General features: G+C 40.5%; 2 protein-coding genes across 3 annotated transcripts in view; one reads left to right on the top strand and one right to left on the bottom strand.

Moving 5' to 3' along the window:
* LOC135218964 (scm-like with four MBT domains protein 2) overlaps nt 1–14523 on the top strand; it is a 61543-nt gene extending 47020 nt beyond the window's left edge. Inside the window, exon 6 of the mRNA XM_064255401.1 lies at nt 9202–14523. Within this exon, the coding sequence (XP_064111471.1) occupies nt 9202–9629 (428 nt within the window). The 3' untranslated portion in view covers nt 9630–14523. The remainder of the gene's footprint in view (nt 1–9201) is intronic.
* LOC135219711 (PAT complex subunit CCDC47-like) overlaps nt 13179–24074 on the bottom strand; it is a 224664-nt gene continuing 213768 nt past the window's right edge. For both annotated transcript variants that reach the window (XM_064256697.1, XM_064256696.1), the window contains exon 12: nt 13179–15642. The gene's annotated coding sequence lies outside the window, so the exon portion shown is untranslated. The remainder of the gene's footprint in view (nt 15643–24074) is intronic.

Below are 24074 nucleotides of genomic sequence, written 5' to 3'. Positions count from 1 at the left end.
TATAGTGCTGTGGATAGTGATATAAGTGTCCCCAGTGCAGTGGAGGGGGCGTCTGATTGTCTTCACAACGCTCCCAGGCCTAGACCTCTTTCAAGCTCCCAAGCCCAGAGGAGAAGGAATGTCGAAAGCCGTAAGGAGGTTGGTGGAGGATCCCCAACAGTCAGACGTCCCTTCGGCATTTTCTGTATCGCCACAGAATGCCAGAGAACGTTACAGAAAAAGCGTTCTGCGTGAGTGTTTCTCCTCCTCGGAGAATTCCTCACCTAAAAGAGGGTGGAGATCGGCGGATCTTTCTCGCCCCCTTAAGAGACGTTTGGATGAACCCAGGATTACTTCTAGTCCTGAGCGTTTTCAAGAGGAGGACCATCCAGTAATTAAACAACCGAGGGTAGACAATAATGAAGAGACTAAAAGAATCCTTCGCACTATGCAGGATTCCATCACTTCTCTTGTGGGAGTTCTGTATAAAGACCCTCCCAGAAGGAAAGACGATTTCCTGCCTATTAAGAAGTCTAGGCTATCGAGGGTTCAGACTCGCCATAGTATTTTGTCTTCCTCTGATTTGGAATCGGATTCATCAGCCTTGCATAGGCCGAGCAGGATCCGTTCTCCTGTCAAACGCAGGCACGAGACGCCAGACAAGAGCGTCGAGTTTGCGAGACGTGAAACGTCAGCCAGGCGCGAGCGTCAAGATAGGCGCGTCATGCCATCCAGAAGCAGGACGCCTCCCAGGAACGAGGATCCAGGCAAGAGCCAGGACGCTACGAGGCGCGAGACGTCAACAAAAAGCAGGACACCTCTCAGGAGAGAGTCGTCAGGCAAGCGTCAGGACGCTCCAAAGCGGTTGACGCCAGCCAGAAGCATGACGCCTCCCAGGAGCGAGGCGCGAGGCAAGAGCCAGGACGCTTCGAGGCGCGAGACGTCAACAAGAAGCAGGACGCCTCTCAGGAGAGAGTCGTCAGACAAGCGCGAGGACGCTCCTAAGAGGTTGACGCCAGCAAGAAGCAGGACGCCTCCCACGGGAGCGGCTTCTCCTGATAGAGAATCGGTCAGGAAAGAGCGATCTCCTTCTAACCTGGAACTGGAAGAGATTTCTGAGGAAAGAAGTTTCAACTAACGAGGGACTTTCCAATTATAAAGTTTTAGCCTCGTTACTTCTAGAGGTTTGGGGATTCTCTTAGCCCTGCAGCTCCTCCTTCGCCGAGATCTCTGTTTTTGAGCACAAAAACCCCGAAATCCTCGGCTTCTTAAAGATGAAACCGGCGATCTCAATGAAGAAAGCCCTCCAGTCTTTAGATTCGTGGCTTTTATCAAAAAAGGAAACTTTGAGAACGGTTTATTGCTCTCCTCCCTCCAAACTGACGGGGAAAAGAGGCATTTGGTATAAGACAGAAGAGGCGATGGGATTGATGCTCCCTTCGTCGGCAGATTCAGATTTCTCGAGTCTTGTAGAGTCTGTGAGAAGACAGTCTCTCAATTCAGCAAAGGCGTCCTGGAGTATGTCGAGTTAGATCAGCACCTTAAGGGAATTTTTCACGTCTTAGAGGTATTCAACTTCTTGGATTGGTCTCTTGGGGTGCTGGCTAAGAAGACGAGTGAGCCAGATTTTCTAGATCCAGAAACTTTGCACAGTGTCCTATCTTGCATGGATAAGGCTGTGCAAGATGGTTCTGGTGAGTTGGCGGCTCTTTTTTGGATCTGGGATGTTGAAGAAAAGATCTATTTACAGTTCCTTCCTAACGAAAGGAGTTTCTCCTTCTCAGAGGTCCGCTTTATTATTCGCACCTCGGTCAGAACATCTGTTTCCTTCATCTTTAGTGAAGGATGTTGCGAGATCCTTGTCGGAAAAGGCTACGCAGGACCTTCTTGTACAATCTACAAAGAAAAGTAGACCTGCAGTTAAGACTCAGAAGAAGTGGCTCTGACTCCAGTGGTGCCCTTTAAGTGGAGATCCCCTTCAACTCGATCAACTTCGGAGAGAAGACCCTTCGACAAGCGAGGGAGGTCTTCCTTCCGCTCTTTTAAAAAGAGCAAATAGCAGCCATGTCCTCCAAGCACAGGTAGGGGCCAGACTTCAATACTTTCTGGATGCCTGGTCCGTAAGAGAAGCAGATCCCTGGACTCTGTCTGTCCTACAGAAGGGGTACATCATTCCCTTCGTAGACAGACCTCCTTTGGCAACATCTCCAAAGGATTTGTCGACGAGTTACAAGGACCCTGGACTGAACGAGACTCTCCTTCAGACGGTGGTGTCGATGAGGGACAAGAATGCTATAGAGCTAGTGCAAGATCCTTTCTCCCCGGGGTTTTACAACCGCCTTTTCTTGGTTCCAAAGGCTTCGGGGGGATGGAGACCCGTCCTAGATGTAAGCGTCCTGAACAGGTACGTGGAGAAAAAGAAGTTCTCCATGGAGACTTCAGCTTCAATTCTTGTCTTCCCTACGTCAGGGAGATTGGATGGTATCCCTGGACCTTCAGGATGCTTACTTTCATGTTCCGAGCTTCACCCATCGTCAAGAAAATATCTAAGATTTGTTGTTCAAGGACAAATCTTCCAATTCAGGGCCTTGTGCTTCGGCCTATCGACCGCCCCTCAGGTATTTACGTATCTGATGCGGAACGTGGCCAAATGGCTTCATTTAGAAGGGATACGCATCTCAATGTATCTCGACGATTGGCTAATCCGGGCCAAGTCAGAGAAACGGTGTTTGGAGGACCTACAGTCTACTTTGAACCTAGCAAAGACGTTAGGATTACTCGTGAACCTCGAGAAATCGCAGATGATCCCCAGTCAGAACTTAGTCTATTTGGGGATTCGGAAAATGGATTCTCGGGGTTTTCGGGCTTTTCCGTCCCAGGAAAGGATTGCTCGGGGATTACAAAAAATCTCGAGCTTCCTAGAGAAAGAACGGAGTTCGGTGAGGGAGTGGTTAAGTCTTCTGGGAACCCTTTCCTCACTAGAACAGTTCATTTCGCTAGGAAGACTCCACCTTCGCCCTCTTCAATTCTTCTTAAGAAGAATTTGGAGTTGGAAGAACGGACAGCTTTCGGACACTTTCAGTATTCCTCTGGAAGTAAAGAATCATCTGAAGTGGTGGATTTTTCCCTTAGAAAAGAACGAGGGCTTGTCTCTAGAAGTTCGGAACCCAAACCTAATCTTGTTCTCAGACGCTTCAGAGAAGGGATGGGGAGCGACTCTAGGGACAAAAGAAATATCAGGCCAATGGACGAAGGATCAGCTAGACTGGCATATAAACTCCAAAGAACTTTATGCCGTTCTTCTAGCTCTAAAAGCCTTCGAGACACAGGTGTTAGGTCAAGTGGTACAGGTCAACTCGGACAACACCACAGCGTTGGCCTATATCAAGAAACAAGGGGGAACTCACTCTCTTCTCTGTTCCATATAACAAGAGCTGTTGTTGGGCAAAAGAAAAGAAAGTGACTCTTCTCACAAGATTCGTGAAAGGAGAGAAGAACATCAGAGCAGACAGGCTAAGCAGGTTAAACCAAGTTCTCCCCACAGAATGGACCCTTCACATTCAGGTGTGTCAAACTCTGTGGTCCCTGTGGGGCAGTCCACATATAGACCTATTCGCCACCTACCTATCCAGAAGGATAGAGAACTTTTGCTCCTTAGTGGAAGACCCGAGAGCGATAGCGGTGGACGCCATGCTACTGGACTGGTCAGGCCTAGATGCCTACGCATTTCCCCCTTCAAAATGTTAGGAGTGGTGTTAAGAAAGTTTGCTTTGGCATCAAGAGGGACGAGACTAACACTCATCGCTCCCTTTTGGCCGTCTCAAGATTGGTTCACAGAGGTACAGGAATGGACAGTGGACTTCCCAAGATCTCTTCCACACAGGAGAGATCTTCTCAAACCAACCCCATTTCGAGAGGTACCATCAAAACCTCCCGCTCTCGCTCTGACTGCCTTTCGACTATCGAAAGACTTGTCAGAGCGAGAGGCTTTTCAAGCAAAGCTTCAAAAGCAATTGCTAGGGCCCGGAGATCTTCAACTATTCGGGTCTACCAATCAAATGGGATGTATTTAGAAGATGGTGTAAGAAGAATAAACTGTCCTCTTCCGATACCTCTGTGACCAACATACTGATTTCTTATTTTCCTTAGGGAAGAATCAAAATTATCAGTTTTCTACCATTAAAGGTTATCGAAGTATGCTTTCGGCCGTATTTCGAAACAGAGGTTTGAGAATTGCAGAAGATAAAGACCTCCACGATCTTATTAGATCTTTTGAAACCTCAAAAACCTTTTCTCCTCGGCACTCCGAACTGGAACCTAGATGTAGTTTTGAGATTTCTATTATCTAGTAGATTTGAAACCTCCTCTCAACGCGTCGTTTAGAGATCTAACGAGAAAATGTATTTTCTTGTTGTCGTTAGCGACTGCGAAGAGAATTAGTGAAATACACGCTCTAGATTCTCGAGTAGGATTTAAGAGTGATGCGGCAATTTGTTCTTTCCAGACTCTGTTTCTGGCTAAGAACGAGAACCCCTCTCTAAACCCTGGCCAAAGAGTTTTGAAGTTAAAGGACTTTCAAATCTAGTAGGAGAGGAATTAGAAAGATCTTTATGTCCGGTTAGAGCTTTGAAGTTCTATTTAAAGAAGAAGAATGAACTAAACGGATGTAAACAAAGCCTGTGGTGCGCAGTTAGGGATCCTAGTAGACCCATGTCAAAAAATGCATTAGCATTCTTTGTGAGGAGCATTATTACGGATGCTCATAATGACCTGCACTGAAGACTCTTTCAGGACTCTCCGAGTGAAGGCTCATGAGGTTAGAGCGGTAGCCACTTCATTAGCATTTCAGAAGAACATGTCTTTAAAAGACATTGTGGATGCGACTTACTGGAGGTGTAATTCAGTGTTCGCATCGCACTATCTCAAGGACGTTAAAGTAACATATGAAAAGTGTTTCTCTCTGGGTCCTTTTGTATCAGCCGATACAGTGCTGGGGCTGGGAGCACATAACGATCCTTAGAAAAAATTTGTATTTGTTCAAAATTTTGATAGTACATAGATCTACCTTGTGAGACGAGTTGTTGGTTTTTTCTGCTGATTAGTATGCTTGCTGGCGCACGGACGTCCGAGCTTGGATCAGTGGGGGGAATCAAGAGACGTCTTACTGAATAGATTGTACAATTTTTTTTTTTTTTTTTTTTTTTTTTTTTTTTTGTACTTTACTGTACGAATGTTTGTGTTTCGAGTTTGTGGTTGTTTGCAAGAGGTTAGGGGATAACTTCTTGCAATCTTAGAACTAACATGGATAGGTTGAGGTGATCGGGATCGATGTTGTGCTCCTTGTATAAAGGTCTTGTCAAGTAAGTGGATAAGCACACCCATTGACGTAGTCCTTCCAGGATCTACCAAGTAAGCGGGTTAAGACCCCTTTGGCAGAAACCACAAGAACTCTTAGCCATAGATCAATATCTCGCTGAGGCTCTTGAGACTGTCTAGACTCCTGGATTGTATTCATGAAGTCTTCAGTCTAAACAGGTAGGAACCAAGGTTTTATTTATTTATTACCTACAACGATAGTTGTGATTCCTGTTTGATTCTATATTTAGAGGTCTCTTTCCCACCTCCAATGGTGTGAATCAGCTAAGTATATATCTGACAGGTAAGTTAAATGTATAAAAATGATATTGTTATGATACAATAAAGTTTTATACATACTTACCTGGCAGATATATACAAAATTATACCCACCCTACCTCCCCTCAGGAGACAGGCGGTATAGAAAAAATATGATAGAACATGGGGATGGTTCCTAGTCCTGCCACCCAGCGGCAGGTAAGTAGATCACCTGACCTACAGGTAGCGTGTGCGCGAAATTCGAATTTTTGTCGGACGACGGAGTCAAATAGCTAAGTATATATCTGCCAGGTAAGTATGTATAAAACTTTATTGTATCATAACAATATCATATTTGTTTTCAAAACTCATATGGTTTATCAGGTTTGATTCGGGATTTTTGTTCAAGCTCTTGATGCAAAATTTACTAGTAATTTCATGTCAAAATCAGATTATGTCGAGTTCTAATAAGGTCGAGGACCTGAGTTCCACTGTAGCTGGCTTCTGTCCAGTTAGAACTCTTTTAAAGTGTTTACTTTGACAGATATAGCCTTTAAGAGGAGGAATTAAGTATTTATCTGAGATGTTAGGAAACTAAACACTCCTATTGTCCAAGAATGCTCAAGTCGATGCACACACAATCGACTCCTGAGGTTTTACCGGTTTTGAAAATAGTACATATAAGCCTCATGGGCTCCGTAAGGTAAGCACACCTTTATTTCCTTTGAAACCTCTCATTAGAGAATGTCATAGAGATCAGGGGAGATGTAGGTAACTGTCATTGACTACTATTACATATTTGCAAAATGTTCAAATTTAGCATGAGGTGTACTAAAGCCCCTAGTCTTACCGTTGCAGCAGGGACATTTTCTCCTTAACCAAATATGATAGTAACTTAGCTGTATATCTTATCAATAGTTGTTGGGAAATCTTACTTTTGAATTTTGGGTGCATGAAGGCATACACTGGTGTTTAGGAATGCACCTTCATATGTAAAAAAGTGGTATTGTCCTTAGGTTTGGCCTGTTGGTTACAGGCTTTTGATTCAAACACAGTACATAGTCACTAGTGCTAGTTCTTTTTTTCCTATAAGGATCCTCTGACAAGTCTGGCTATGAGAGCTTTCTAACCTGTTGTGGTTCGAAGGTCTGGCAGCAGTACTTACCAGTAAGGATCACACAGGCAGAAATGTTCAGAAGCTTTTTTCCCCTCATTAAAAAGCCTATAGTAGTTCACTTGGCTGAACCTTGTATCTCTGGCTGCACTAACCCACCATCCTCTTTCAATGTAGTAGTCAGCTAACTATAACAGTAGGCAAGATTCATTCGAAATATATAATGAAATTTTATAAAGTACATTACATACAGCACTGACACTTACATTGTATGAAAATCATCACTACATGTCAAAATGTATCGGTTACTTGAACTTGGGCAATCATACAAATGTTTTTCTCTGACTAGTCTAAAAAGTCTTTCGTCCCTGTCTCTCACAGACACATGTATACAATCATGTGTACGTCCAAGAATAGTGGGAGAAAAGAAGCTGGCTTTTGTCAAGTCATTTGAGGATTCAGAAATTAAAAGATAGCCAACTGGGTTTCAGTTGAATTAAGCAAATAGGTTAATTTAATTTAGTACTCATAACCCTTAAAGAGCTGGGCTAAAAAAACAATATGCAGCACCCCAGGCCAGGTAAACTTTGAAGTTGGCCAATTTAATAAAAAAAAAACATCAATGGAAAGATGAAGACATGCAAATGCACAAGGTGTAAGAAAAAACATTTGAAAACATTTTTCCCTTCCTTTTACAAGAAGTTGAAAATGATTTTTTTTTTTTTTTTTTTTTTTTTTTTTTTTTTACAAGACAATTGTTTTTTCTAATAAATAAATATGACCCATTTCTAATCAATGTGTATCTTTCATAGCTAACAAACCTGAGGTCTTAACAATAGGATAATCTTCTAGCGCCAGCTGGAAACTGGCTAAAAAACAAAGATTGTAAAGCAAGGAATCTGTGGCATCTGGCTTGTCTTATTCTTCAGTCTGCCTGTAGGAAGAAGAAAGGATAAAAAAAAAGGGAAAGGAGGAGACTAGCCATCTTGCCCATTCTCTCTTCCACAGTCATCTTAGGTAAGATACAAACTGTCCCACTAGGAGCATCGGATGAACTACACTACTTGTTGGGCAGCCACCTGGACCCAAGGAAAAGTGTCCAAGGACCTGTGGGCTGTGTCCTTCAGGAAAAGGAAGTGAATGTGGTCTGCTGAAGCCAGGAACCAGCATTCAAAATCCTATGAACAGACAAGTTCTTCTTAAATGCCAGAGAGGAACTCATTCCTCTGATGTCATCTGCTATAGCCTGCACAGACTGTGACAGAACTATAAGGTAAGGATTATACCTGCTTAATCACCTCACACAGCCAGAATGAAATGGAGTTCTTGAAAACTTCCACTGTGGACCGGCTGGTGCTAACAAAAAGTCTACGACACCTAGCCCTCAGGTGACGAGCCCTTTTTAGATAGCAGCGCAGAGCTTTAACAGGACAAAGCAAAAACTCCTGCGGATTGCTGTACACAAACTCATTCAGGGAGGGAATTGAAAAAGAGGCTAAACTGCCATTATGAACCGAGGGATTTTGTCTTAGCTACGAATTCCTGGACAAATTCGAAGCCCACAGACCTCCAACCCCCATTGTTTTTAGCGTCATAACTCAGGCCATAAAGCTCTCCAACTTTCTTCGAGTTAGAGTCGGATTCCTGACTGACAAATGAAGTAGTGGTTTGAATGGAGCTCGAGTAAGACTTCTCAGGACCAGAGTAAGATCCCACATCGCAGGTTTGAGTTCTCTTGGTGAACAGGATTGTTCGAAACTCCTGAACAATATTTCCCAGGATGAAGAGATGTCCATGCCCTTCAGGCACAGGACCAACCCCAAGATGGCCCTGTAGCTCCTGAAAGCTGAGATGGAAAGAGCTTTTTAGTTTCTGAGAAAGATTAGAAAATCCACTATCCGCTCACTGAAGTTTCGAGTGAAGAGAAACACCGTAGACGACCCCAACCATAGTAGAAGAGTAGATGGCCCACTTGCCCTAGTAAACCGCTGACGAAGTTTATTTTGTAAAATTATAGTTACAGCTCATACAATATCAAAACAGATATGAACTAAAATCATTAACAAATTCTGAGTATACTTATTGTAAAATATTTACTTGCAAAATTACAATTATAACCGACATACTATCATAAAAGATAAGAACTAAAACCAACAGCAACCCCTGGACACTTGGTTCCTTGAAGTAAAGATCACAAATAGCTCATGGGGCTGCATGTTTCTTGATTTTAGTCAGTCTAAAAGTTGCCATTAGTGAATTTATGGGCCATAGAAGTAATGGAAACCATTTCCATCCCAATTCCTTCAAATTGATGGCCCATAATATTGATGTTCCCCACGAGTGGATCAGTCCACCACCCAAAAGATGTTATCGCTACTCATATGAGGGGATCCTTCCATTAAGGGTTAAAAAGAGTTTGGTATCAGATAGGTAGGACTAATGAGATTTTATCATTTAAATTATAAATTAGTTTTATTTATTTATTTATTTTATAGCTCCAACCTACGATGCCTCGGAGGACATTGAAGATGATGATGAATGTGAAGTTGAAGAAGGAGAGGAGGAAGAAAATATCAGTGGCTCTGAAGAGGGCATTGCAAGTTTCAGAGAGGAGCTTCCTCAGAAAAGAAGACGTACAGAGTATCCAGACTCAAGTCCTGGTTTAGAACCTGCTGCAGTAACTTCAGATCCACTACAGTGGACAGTCAAGGATGTTGAAGTTTATGTGGCAAGTCAGCCAGCAATTTGTCATCATGCAGTACGGTTACGAGAGCAAGAAGTTGACGGTAGAGCTTTTTTGTTACTAAATCTTCCAACTTTAGTTCAGAATTTAGGATTACCTCACAGTTCAGCAGTATCCCTGGCACAACATATTTGTAGAGTGAAACTGGCCCATTTCATGTATTATAGGTGTGATGCATAACCTCAATTGTAGTCTAATATATTTATTGATTGCTCAGTTCAAACCATTTATCATTGTTCATTTTGCAAAGATTGTGTTTCATTAGGAATTCTCTCAGTTTTTTGTCCTTTAAATGTATCTTTTGGCTTAGAAATATGCTGTATGTTGGGCCAATTTTAAATATTTACATATACGTACTGTATAATGAATGTAAATTATTTGCACACATTTTATGTCTTGTTGGTATCACTTGTATGTATTGAAATTGTTTAATGTAGACCATGAAGTTTTGAGGCTTAAAAACTATCAGTATTATTTTTGTTACTCTACACTGGCACCTCAACTTGAGGATAGTGTAAGGGGTAGTTTCCTGATAAGAAACAAGATCTGTCAGGCAATGATGACCAAGCAGTATACAGTAGACCCCTGTATTCCCGGGGGTGGGTACCAGTGCCCCCCCCCCCCCCATCCACAAGTACTTGAAACCACTCCAAAAATGCTTAGAACTGCCTATTTGATAGTTAAAAATGCTTATACAGTGCATCCTCGACTTAGGGCAGAGATTCGTTCCAGCACCACACTGTAAGATGGTTTTCGCTGTTAACAGCACCCACAGCACCATAACTTGATGTTGCAGTGCCATAAGTGCTGTTAACTTGATGCTCAACGGTGCTGAAAAAGTGCCATAAGTAGAGGACAGACTGTACCTAAGTATTTAATATAGTTTAATCACAAAAAGTGTATTTAGTCACGAAAATTATATGATAATATAGTAAACTTTGAATATTTCTGTGATAAATACTTCAAATCGTGAGTCCACGAATAGCGGGGGCTGACTGTAGTCGACAATACTGCAGAACCAATGCAGTGGTCTTGTTGAAAATGTGCCTCACTCTTTCTTCCCTCTTCTGTCCTTTAGCAATATTTCATAAAAGTTTTGAGGGGGATCTCAAAAGCTATTAAATTCACTAATGACTGCAGTATTACATGCAGGCATAAAATATAAATACTGTATGGACTACATGTAAGCATGTATATATGCAATTCAATGCTGATTTTCTATTGAGCTGCAAATATGTACCTACCATTTTGTACTGCTTTTTGGCATCTCCACTTGTAAAATCTAATAAGCATTTCATACAATTCCATGTTTATATGTGCAAGGCTTATTAAAGATATATCACACCTTCCAAAACATGCCATAAGCTACTTAAGCTAAGGCTATTGTATTTCCTTGGTGGAAGCATAAAGTAAATATGTAATGCACTTTTTTACTGATGCTGACAATTATAGTAATCAATTTAAAGGATACTATCATTATTAAACATATTAAAATAATCATACGCAAAATACACAGACTGAAAGCAATAGTATTACATTTACTTGTGAAGTTGCAATTTCAATATAATTACTGGAAGAATGGATGAAATTTACATAAAAATTTCATGATTTTCACAGCAGTATTATGACAGCATGACTGTCTTTCATAATGTATAAAGCATAACATTTACAAATGTGTTCATAGATCATTTTTTGATTGCATGTAAATTGCAATTCTGTAAGCAATTGTATAATATATCTGTGTTGTTGTTCCTGCTTTCTTCCCCTGTACCATGTATTATTTTACCCTAAAGTCAATATCCCTTAATAAATGTGATTAATATAATTGTGCATTAGATATTATAGTGGTAATACATTTACTGTTTAAACCAGTGATATGTGATAGTAGACTAAGCTCAGATAGCTAGCAACATATTTCAAATAATATAAGAATTTTATAAGTTTTTGTATGCCAAACCAAGTACAGTATATAACAATATTACTATATCTTATATGCCCTGCATAAGCATAGAGACAAATTTGGATAAAATGTTTATTACATTTTTTACCAGTTTCTGGCTATAAAAAAAATGCTACTCAGGAGGGGCTTAGTTACCCTAAAATATATAACATTTGTAGACTGAAATTACCACATTCAAGGGTCCCATACTCGGTACTCACATCCTATGGGAGGTTGCCAGTTTTATTTATTATTTAGAGCGTGGTTTTTTTATCTTTTGGTATATTTTATAATTTCACTATAACAGCATGTGTTAATATGACACCTGCTATAATTTTTTTCAGCTTAATTCTTTTTATTTAAAGAGGATGTGTTGGTCGTACTATGAGGTATAGAGGATTAGTGCACTACCTCCCTCCATCATTGTAAATTAGATACCGAGTGGAGATACTAAGTGTCTTTGCCCCGAATACTCTGGCAAATGCTACTAGATACTTCCATAACAATAATTACCACCCTTACAAGCCATTTGAAAGGCACAGATTTGAAATTTTCAAGTACTTTGAGTGACACTCAAAAAAGCACACATGCAGCCTGCTGGGCATGTCAGACCATTGGTGGAGATATCAATACAAGCTGAAATCAGTAGCTACTTGCCCTGTACATATGCAGTGCAAATGTTACTGTTTCAATATTACTGTATTTTTCAAGCCAGCATGTATTGTTGAATTTGCTACAGTATGCAGTAGCTTACAAGACTTGTCAAAAATTTTCACTAGGTACCTAAATAGAATATCATTAATTTTATAAAAAGAAAAATTTCCTAGATCAACAAAGCCCAGAACATTTCAGCTTACCTCCTCCTAACAATTGTTATTTAAAGATATTTTTCAAATTTTGTATTACACAAATTCCTCTAAAAAAATTGTAAACAAAAATCTATCATAATTTTTATGCATAAAATTGTAGATCTGTCAATAACATATGCAGAGGTGATTAACAAAGTAATGTTGTCAGATCAATAGTTTTTTTATACAGTAAATTAACAGTTTAATGCTTAACCTCTCCACTTAGCACTGAAATGGACAATATTAAGTTAGTCAAGATTCATGAAATTAAAAGGACTTGAGTCATTTTTACAGTCATTAATGCATTTGTTGTGTAAATGGATTTTTTTTATATATACAGTAGTAACATTTATATGTAGTATTATACTTACGGGCATCTGTATGTTGACTTAGCACTACAGAACTATTAGTTGAAACTGTATTCTTAAAGAAAACAGAAAATATTTGTATTGAGTTGTAATCAACAAATGATCTTGATTTCATGAGGCTGACAAACACCTTAAATGTTCAAGTGAGTGGGAGAAAAGTACAGTATGAGGCATGATGGGTTGTTACCTTGGAAACCAAGAAGCCACTTTACAAGGTCAAACAGGCAAGTATTGGTTGCTTATGTTTTAGTGTCTGCTGTGTCTAGCTCGCCTACTGGATTATTCCACAATCGTACAAGTCTGATATGTAATGAATTCCATTAAGTTGATGGGCCATTGTATATTTTAATTGCCTAAAAATATCAACATTTTTTCCACACAAAGGCAAACACTTGCAAATGCATAATGGTTGCCAAGGTGTTTTCATGTTAATTTCAAGCATAAGCTCCTGATCTTCAGTATATTGCCATATAAAAATTTAGCTTTCCAAAATTATTTGATAACTGATGTATTTAAGTCTTCCAGATATAAACATTTGGTTTAGAAAAAGAACATTAAGGTTAAAAATCACTGCTGACTTTATAAAACATGTATTTCTTCATTTAATATAAAAATTAACCTGTATAGTGCCTTCCTCTGCAGTTACTTTGTCAAGTACAACTCATTACCCTGCATTATGAACCAAATAATGCATGTTCTGAACTCCAGCAGATTTCTTTTTATAGTAAAATTACTGTCCCTTTACCAGAGTATGAATTGTTTGTTTAAAAAGCTAATTTCAATAATCCTCTGATGCAATATATTCAAAATGTTTACTATTTCAGAAGAAACATTGGGGAAAAAACCTAGGTATCATGGGGATTATTAAACTAGTACTAGTTAATAATGGAAAAAGCAAAAACTTCACAGCCTTAGAAATTATGCTGTAATGACTAAGACAAAACTATCATATAAAATACAAAAACACATGACAGGATAAATCTTATTTTGTTCTCTTACCAAGAGGTAATTGAATTACCCAAACCCCCTTATGCTCACATCCAATTCAAACTATTAAAGTGGTATGTAGTCATAAAATTACAAGCAGAATATGAAATTTACAGAATCATTTTAGCAAATTGTATACATTTGGAATACTTAAAGGAAAAGAAGAAAAAAATAAGATGCTAAGTAGTAATGTCAATCTAAAATCTGAATTATGAAATAAGCATTGCTTGCATACTTATACAGACCTTGTCATCCAATTTGTATGTGTAGTTACCTACCATCATCAAACTTGCAATGTATATACCTATTGTCCTTCTATCAGTCTAACAGTAAAAACACTATTTGCAGTTCCTCCTAAAAGATTTTATTTACAACCTTATGAACAGAATCTACAACCAGTTCTGTGCAACTGTCCAGTCTAATATACGAGTATGTGACTGATGACCAAAAAGGCAGCTAATCCACTTATCTTATTCATGAAAACAATCTAGCAGTATAGAAAGTTAGTTACTAGCGAATGAATATGCTCATTCTTGATTGCTATAAGTAATGGTTGCCAAAGTCCTTAACATATTTTGTTCTCGAAGATTTAAATTATGCTAAATTGTGAAAATATGATGCTACTACATGAGCAGAATTATGGCCATAGGGAATTCTTACACAAAAATTAACCAGAAATGAAAAATAGCTTCAATATATGAGAAAAATTGGAACAAACTGTTTTCAGCACTTTAGATTTACTTCTGTTCAGCTGGCTATCAAGTTTGCCAAATGCATTTCGGTTACTGTATTACCTTTAATGCATTTGTGAACTCCAGATTTATTACCAAGAAAGCACAATTATTCCTGCCTCTGTAACTGTTAAATTGGATACAAAAATGTATACGGACTATGTGTTAGTCTTAAGATTGTATTAATAAACAGTCCTTTCATTTTCTACTCTTATTGCTATGTGCCTCGATCAATCTATACAAACACAGTCATGTATGTGACCTATATACAGGTAAAAACTGTTTTATGTACATAACTCAACAATTTGTATGGAATGATATGGCAACAATCACTAGAAAAACAAAGTAACCAGACTACATCATGAGCTGTGGTACCATGAAATCCCTGATGAGGCATTTAAACCCATAATCATATAGCACTGACATGAAACAAATAATAAACACTAACTTAAGGAACATTGTAACTAAGCTATACATGAATCTCAATTATTTTGGAGAATAAACAAGCACTAAGTGGAATCAGTTATCCAAGTTTTGCTATCATTGTCTTGTTACTTAAAAGTTCTGCATTTTTTTTGGAAGATGACATGAACAGCACTTACATAGTTAAATACTCGAAAACAATTATAGTTTCCTGCCACAAAAAACTAAAATAATATCCCCACATCTCAAAAGTTAGTGGGAGGCAACTATTTATAGTTTATATATATATATATATATATATATATATATATATATATATATATATATATATATATATATATATATATATATATATATATATATATTATATGTATGCTGGTTTTACAATTTATGTTTACACAGTTCACTACAATAAAATATGAAACTTTAAGCCAAACCCTATTGACATTATATAATACTAATAATCTCTTAAATTTCCCTATCACATTATGAAGAAATACAAACAATAATTATAAAAATCTTATTCCAGACATTATTGAACCCTCCAATGTATTACATTGCCTTACCAATTTTTAAGTCAATTTTTCTACTCTATGTGAAACTTGAAAAGGATTGCATTAAAAAGAAAATGGATATGAGAAACCATTTTCTGTGCTCAACAATTACCGTTCTGTACTAGGAAGATGACGTAGCAAGAGTTCTAATACTGTAAATCTAAATATTTTTGTCTTTGGATATCTGAAGATACAATACTAGCAACTAATTCAAAATTCAACTCCTATCCTAGATTAAAGTGACCAGAAGCACAAACAGAAAGGACGGCAATGAAACACTAGTTTTACATAAGTTTTTAAAACTCTTGTCTTGAACACGTCCTCTGCAACACTTCAGTAAGTCCTGGAAATGGAAATAGTGCATTAGCAAATTTGCATGTCACCGAGTGAAATACTACCATCATGTAACATATAATAATAAGGATATTTGTAAAAAATATCTGTAATCATCAAGGTATTACACTGAAATAAATTCATTCCAGATATTATCCTATTGCTGGTTTAGCAATTTTCTGTTAATGTTGTATCTAAAATATCTAATAAAACTAGTACTTGAATTATGAACTACCTAACTATTGCAAATTATTTCAATTTCTCTTAACCCTTAAACGCCTATTGGACGTATTTTACGTCTAGATAAATTGTCTGTCGGGTGCCGACTGGCATAATTTACGTCGACATAGAAAATTTTTTTTTTTTAAATTCACAGAAAAATACTTATAGGCCTTCCAGCCAAAAATTTCTGAATCACGTGCCTTGGGGGATGCTGGGAGCTCACGGATCAAGGCGTTGTTTTGTTTACAATTGTTACGCAGGCGCGCAAGCGTGAATTTCTTTCTTATCACACTAAAAAGTATCAGCGACACATCTCGGAAATTATTTTGTCACTTTGACATAATTTTTGCACCATTTTAAATTAGCCGTTACATGGAGTATTATATATGAAAATGTGAATAATTTCATGTAGAATACAACATAAAATACTCATGATTGTAGCTTTTATCAGTTTTGAAATATTTTCATATAAATAACGATAAGTGCCAAAATTTCAACCTTCGGTCAACTTTGACTCTACCGAAATGGTCAAAAAACGCAACTGTAAGCTAAAACTCTTATATTTTAGTAATATTCAATCATTTACCTTCATTTTGCAACAAATTGGAAAAGTCTAGCACAATATTTCGATTTATGGTGCATTTGAAAAAAACTTTCCTTACGTCCGCACGGTAACTCTTCCGAAAAAATCATACGTGCGATTGTTGTAATGTTTGCACCATTTTAAATTAGTCGTTACATAAAGTTTTATATATATATATTATAGATAGATAGATAGATAAGATAGGAGATCGATAGATAGATAAGATATAGATATAGATATAGAGATATAGATATTATATATATATAATATTATATATATATATATATATATATATATATATATATAAAGTGGGCGCTTAAAGTCTTTGCACCCCTGAAGGCTGCGTAAAGACTTTCAGCGTCTTAAAGAATCCTCCATATCAGTCACGGAAAATGCCCGAGAGAAAAAATGACTAATTGGCACCTTTTATTGTTTCCACTGTGTCCTTGATTAAGGAAACAATAACTGATCAGTAGCTCATTAGCCGTGGTGTAAGTCGGTTTTTATTGCTGGCACTCCTGTCAGGATTTGTTCGTCTCGTGGTGTTGCCCTTGTGTTGCCAATCCCTGTGCCTTTATGCGTAATGGTGGGTCCTTATACTTCTAGGGATGATCGTGTAAGGGTCATTCAGTGTTTTGAATTAGGGTTAAATTCCGCTGAAATTGTGCGGCAGACGGATTTGAGGCGTCAAACAGTTCAGAACATTGTTGCGCGGTACAAGGCGTCAGGGAAGAAAGAGGTACCTCTTCCTGCCAAGAAATCTGGGAGGCCCCCGTTGCTGTCTGAACGATCTATTTCGCTACTGAGAAGGGAAGCAGAGCTTAATCCTTCACACAGCGCTCGTCAATTCAGGGAAGAAAACCCTGAAATTTTAGGAAAGTGTAAAGTACGTACTTTACAGACGTACTTGTCACGCAAGTTGGGATTCAAGAGTGTTGTGGCTCCTAAGAAGAGCAAGCTAACTGACGCCCATATTAAGAAACGAAAGTTTTTTTTTCATAGATTTGGTAAATGGGACGTTAATAACTGGAAAAAAAAGTGTTGTTCACTGACGAATCCACATTCCATTGCTCGGCAAGCACCTCAACGAAAGTTTGGCGAAGTCCCCGCCTTATAAGTACAGTGACAAACTTATTCGTCCTCGTGAAAAGTTTCCCAAAACTTTGATGGTATGGGGTTCTATGGGTTATGAGGGAGTTGGGGAATTGTGTATATTTGAAAATAATGCGACGTGAACCAGCACATTTATTACGTTGTGCTAAATGAATATTTAGAGGGGAGCTTTGAGAAGACAGGTGCTTCAATTCTTCAGCAAGACGGCGCACGGTGCCACACAACGCCATTGATTAGGAACTGGTTGCACGATTGGTGTGGAGCTTTTAAGTGACATGCCCCGTAATTCCCCTGATTTTAGTCCCATAGAAAATCTGTGGTCGATCATTAAAAAACGTTTGCAGAAGGTTGACTGCTCCAATATCGAGAAACTCAAAGCCGCCATCATCGCTGCTTGGAACAGTATCGAACCAGAAATCTGTCAGCACCTCATTGAAAGTGTTCCCCGACGGCTGAAGGAAGCTAAAGAGAACAAATTTGGTGCTACCAAATACTAGAAAGTCTAAGGTAAACTGACACACCATTTCAATATCTTGACTAAATTTTTGCATTCCTTTACAGGTCGAAAAAGGTGAGCGTTTGTATGCGTTTGCCTAAATTGCACTGGGGTGTAAAGACTTTCGGCGCCTACTTTATATAAATATACACACGTATATATATATACACACATATATATATGTATAACAGAATCACGAAAGTTAGGAACGTGATAAATCCATAAATAAAGATAAATGCCACGAAGGAAAAATAAACGAAGGAGTCTGCGAGATCTTTCGGCTTAAAAGCCCTTTACTGAAGCAGATACTGACAAAAATACGAGAAAAGACAATACAAGAAGGTTCGTATAACTGACAGATAGGGATTATAAAAGGATTAGTGCCTAGAATCCGACACACCTGGAAGATAAGAAACCTTCCCAAACAAGCATAAACAGAGGGTGCAATTAAAGGTTTAAGACAATCATCTCAGATACAATCTCCAGACAATTAAAGGATTATAGGTGACAGCTATACGGAACCTGGTAAACAAAACCATATTCACAAAACATGACAGACATACATTACAATAAAATTTTTAATAACTCTAAGGCAACTGATTTTTATTTAAGTCAGTAATTATATATTTGAGGTCATTCTTAAACATGTTACAGATACAAGGGTCTAAATGAAAAAGGCCACGACTAACATTGAAATTACAATGAAAAGTAAGTTGTATTAAAGCAGATTCTAAAAGATTTCGTGATAAGACATCTCTTGACCGTGCAATTACTGAACTGTCAATCCAATTAATTCGGGGGCTTAGAAGTAAGGCTAAGCCAGCATAAATACTCTGTAAAAACTGGGCAAAAATCTAATGCATTATTTATTCATTTAAGTGAAAACAACCACCGAATTAATTGGATTGACAGTTCAGTAATTGCACGGTCAAGAGATGTCTTATCACGAAATCTTTTAGAATCTGCTTTAATACAACTTACTTTTCATTGTAATTTGCAATGTTAGTCGTGGCCTTTTTCATTTAGAAAAAATGAAAAAAAGCAAGTTAGCCAAGTACTTTCGGTCCTGTTCGAGGGGCCATTTACTGAGGCAAACTGATTTTACAAAGAACAACATAGTCAAAGAAGGCTTAATATACAAACTGACACTACCAGAATAAGGGCGATTTTCACTCTACAGAGAGGAGGAGCCACCAGAGGCTAGCCACACCTTGAAGGATACCCGCAGTAAACAAGTGATTCTTCCAGAAAACAGTACATTTTGAAAAAAAACACGGGAGCATATACAATTTAATATCATGAATTTTTACACAAATTTTCCCAACAAAAATTATTATTAATAAAAAAACGAAAGAAAATATAAATATATATATATCGAGCAAGAGAAAGAGGGAGAGAGAATATATATATATATATATAATATTAATATATACATATATATATATTATATATATCTATATATATTAATATATATATATATATATATATTTTATATATATATATCATATATATATATTTCTGGGTCTCAGCTCGTGTCGGCCTATGAAAGTAATCCTTAATATCATTCTTTCTAGTAAAATTAGCCTAAAAATTTACCAGAGAAAACAAAATTAAGAAAATGTCAGTAAAACTGACTCGCTCACATCTTAAAAGAAGTGTCGGTATGATATAGGGGCGAGTGTGGAACACTACCACGAGACAAACACCAATTAGAACTTCCCTATCAGAATCCCCCCAAGAGAGAGCTGATACAACGGGCGATGCAGCCTCTACTACTACTACTAGAGGACGCCAACGGACAGCAGCGCCCCTAGCGGTCATCCTTAATTTTTAGGCGCCAGCATCTAGACGCAGATTTTACTTGTGCTATATTTTCTCAGGATTTATCTCGTATTCTACGATGGAACGCTCAGCAATTGCCACGGCTAAGTAAGTAACTCATAAGTAATATTTTTACCACAGTTTTATCTTCCGGGTACCAGTATTTTCCTTTTTATAGGTCATATACGGTTCCCCCGGTTGTCTCGTGGCGGCCATGCTGCCTCGTAAGAATTCCCGGTCCTCCATACTGGGACTTCTTATACTTATGGGCTTACTTTATCACGTTCATTGTTTTACATCGAGTTTTAGCTAGTTTAGCCCTCCTACCATTCTCTTAGCTTGGTATTTAGGGCTATTATTATTATTCTGGCCCAGCATCCCGGCTCTTGCTCTACATCGGCTATCGCTGGCTCCGAGTAGGCTCCTGTTTCTTGGAACAGTCTGCCTCCTCCTGGGCTTCTTTTTCTTTTACTAAAAGTGTCTCTTCCACCTTTCGATGTATTTTTATTATTATTTAGGGTGTTAGGCTAGCCTAGGTGCTTGTTCCATGTATTGGTACAGCTTGGTTCACGTGGCCCTACCACGGTTGTGTTGCTCGCGGCCTAGGCCACTTGCGGTCACGTGTTCCATAGCACCTTACCCTGCCCCTTCCCTCCCTCTCTGATGTAGGGAGGAGCTGGGGGACCCCTTGGTTGTCATAACAACCTCATAGCCTTCTCTCACATTCCGGAGGTGCCGGGGGGTTCCGCCAGCAGGGGGTATAGGGCGACCACTATGAGGTACCGGGTCTCCATACGGGTAGTTGGTGAGGTGGGGAGGAGTAGGCCATCCCTCCCCCCTTTCCTCGCTCCCGCCGTGTTTCGCCGGGACCCCCATCCCCCCCTTCCCATTACTCAGCCACCTCCCTTACGATACGAAAGGAGCCTTCCGTCGCAGCCGGGGCCCCTTTGGTCATAGGATATTGGCTCCGCTAGCGGGCAGGGTGGGTGCTATGGATGGTCGATTGCTTGCCTACTATATCCTTATATCTCTCCCCCGCTACCGGAAGGGAGCTTACCCTTACCTACGCACTCTTCTAGTAGACGGGTGGAGAGAAGTTGGTTTTTATGTTGTTACTATACTACGTTAAGGATATATACCCTAATTTAAGATATTTTACAATGAATTGTGTATTATAATATTCATTTTATCAACCATCCCCGCCATTATCCGTCGTGGTTTCCATTACCACCACTCCTAGTTGGTTGATTCTTGTGCCTCCGCCACTGGCGGAGCCATAGCCTATCTTCCAACCTGGTTACCACACGTATTTTAGCGGGGCTCTGGTTTATCTAACTTTATTCGCTCCGGCACCAGCGGAGCATATGTTAGGCTGTAAGTGTTTACTCTGTACTCAATGTACGTTTTCACTTACAGGCTACCAACTGCCAGGTCCTCGCTTGTAATGCGACGCTGTATGACCCCTGTGGACATGACGAGTGCAGGTCTCACGCCCCGTGTGCCACTTCGTACAACGAGTCTATCGTCTGGCACCCCGAGGCCTGCGCTATATGCTACGACCTGGTCGGTCAGCTGGGTGATGGGGTAAGACCATTATGAGGTTACTTATGAATTTACTAACACTTATAGTTCGTAAGTTTGTTAACCCTGTCCGCAATTGGTAGCTAATTCAGCCTTTCTTTCAGGCTAGCGGTGTGAGGGAAGTCGCCCTCGCCACCCTGAAAGCGTGGGTGGGCGGCTTTGGGAAGAACGCCGCCAAGGGCCAGCCCTACATATTGGATAGGAAGCTGGCCATCCAGATCTTCCCTGCGGGCAAGTCGACGGCTTTAAATACGTCGACCCCTTGTCCGCCGCCCCCGTGATAGCCGCCATCCAGCAAGAACTCCAGCAGTCGTTTGGGGTCGTAGCCGCCCAGGAGTCAGTTCCGGACGTCGCCGCCCTGGACCTGAATCTCGAGCCGATGGCGGTAGTAAGTGAGGATTTGTTGGTTGAGGTAGGTTTGTCGGGCGCCCAAGGTCTTTCCTTGGGCGCTCCTGGATCTTCTCCTGTCCCTTCTTCTTCCGCCTCTTTCCAAGGCTTTCCGGGATCCGAGATCCCTAGCCGCACTCCCGCTCTCTCTGTACCTCCTAAGGAGAAGGGAAAGAGAGAACCGAAGACCTTGTCTAAGACGACTTCTAGGAAGTCGTCTTCGTCTTCTTCGGCTAGGAAGTCATCGACTTCTTACGCCGACGCGGTGAAGGCTAAGCCAAGCTCTTCCCAGTCGAAGAGCTCCAGAGGCAAGGCTTCGAAGGAGAAAGCTCGCGCTACCGCCGAGTCGCTGCCTTCTCCCGCCTCCGCTGCCCCCTCTCCGGCTATGCCGGCAGGGGTGGCAAGCACCAGCTCCTGCGTTCCTTCTCCTGTCTCACCAGGAATGATGGAGCAGGTAGGAGTGATGGTTGGTTCCCAAATCTCAGCTTGGGGAACACGTTTTGAGCAGATGTTCGCACAATTGTCGAGCACTCTGTCTCAAACTGGACAGACGGTCCAGGAACTCTCTAATAGAGTGAGAGAGAATGAGGATCGGATGGCTGGGGCTATCCCAGGCTCCTCCCCAGTATCCCATGCTTCTAGCACGGGGATTCTCCAACTCCCGCCTTACGACTCCTTGCCAGCTTTTTCTCTATGGAGAATCCATGGAGAGTAGCGGCCTACGCTCCCTTTAAGGACGGGATGATTTCGATCCCGGAGTTTGGCACTCGAAGGATTGAGGACTTCGAGTTCTATCCTCCGGGTCTGTCACAGCCTTTCATCGGGTATGCTAGGCTGACGCCAACGGCTCTTACGAGGGAGGACAAGATCTCGAAGGAGTCAGTCCTCTACAGTAGAGATCACGCCCAACGGGAATGGGTTCACTGCCTTGAGGACTGGGAGTGTACTAATACTAAACTCCAGGCCTATAAGAGCCCCTTCACTATTTTCGCCACGGAAGAGGAGGTCTCTCTTCCGTTCGCCACGAAATTGGTGGAGAAGGCTCTTCAGGCAGTCCTCAAGGATGAGCCCGTTCCACAGTTGAGAGAGTCGGAGTCCACTTCTCCACTCTTTCCCGCCTTCGGAGAGTTATGGGAAAACCTGCCAGCTACTTTCACGCAGGGTAAACTCAAGCCGGACTGCGCTATGGACCAGTTCGGTGAGAAGTTACCTAGGCTGCCGGACTCCCTAATCCAGGCAGAGTTCGATGCGCGAACTAGGTTTGGCAGGTCCCTTAACTCCCTCATCGTCACGGAAATGGCTGCGCTTTCATACGCTAACGAACCGCTATTCAAGATCCTGGCGAAATCGCAATTTCAGACGGTTCTGTTAGACGCTTTTGACTTCTTCCAAGCCAGGAAGAACTGTCGGAAGCATGTTCTTCAAGAGTGCACTATCAGGCACGAGCCTAATAGACTCTTGGCTGCGAGCATGTGGGGAGCGGATCTCTTCCCAGAGTCCGCAGTGAACGAAGTCCACCACGAAGCTGCTAGACTCAAACCAGAGCCTTAGAGCTAGGTGGGGTATTTCCTCTAGAGAAACAGGAATCCGTTCCCACTGCTGGCAAGAAACCAAAGAAGGCTGGTAGGAGGTTCCAGCCATATAAAAAACTCCAGCATCAGCAGCAGTTTGTGCAGGCAGTCCCAGTCACCCAACAAGGACAACCTGCTACATCTAAGCAAACCCAGCCTTTCCTCCTGGTGCCCCAGCAATCGCAACCTTCAACTTCCTATGCTATCTCGCCTGCCTTTAACCCTACTTATGAGGCTCAAAGCTACTCTCAACCAAGGGGTAGGGCGAGAGGTTACTTTCGTCACCGTGGCGCAGGAAGGGGCACAAGGAGTAAGCAGTTCAGAGGAGGGCGTGGTGGCCAACCCGCCCATCAGCAATGAGGCTCCCCAGGTAGGAGGGAGGCTGTTCCTCTTCCGCCACAGGTGGGGGTTCAGCAGTTGGGCACAGAGCATAGTGTCCAAAGGATTAGGCTGGAGCTGGATCCAAGATCCTCCTCCAATCAAATCATTTCATCAGATACCGTCAAAGGAATTGATAGATTACGCGGGAAGAAACTCCTTCAGAAAGGAGCTATTGCGAGAGTCAAACATCTAAAATTTCAAGGTCGCTTATTCAGCGTGCCAAAGAAAGGCTCAACAAAAAGAAGGGTAATCTTAGACTTGTCAAAGCTAAACTCTTTCATTCGCTG

The sequence above is a fragment of the Macrobrachium nipponense genome, chromosome 1, assembly GCF_015104395.2.
Source record: "Macrobrachium nipponense isolate FS-2020 chromosome 1, ASM1510439v2, whole genome shotgun sequence".
Lineage (NCBI taxonomy): Eukaryota > Metazoa > Arthropoda > Malacostraca > Decapoda > Palaemonidae > Macrobrachium > Macrobrachium nipponense.
Note: the sequence above shows the minus strand (reverse complement) of the source record. Positions and strands in the feature narration are given on the sequence as shown.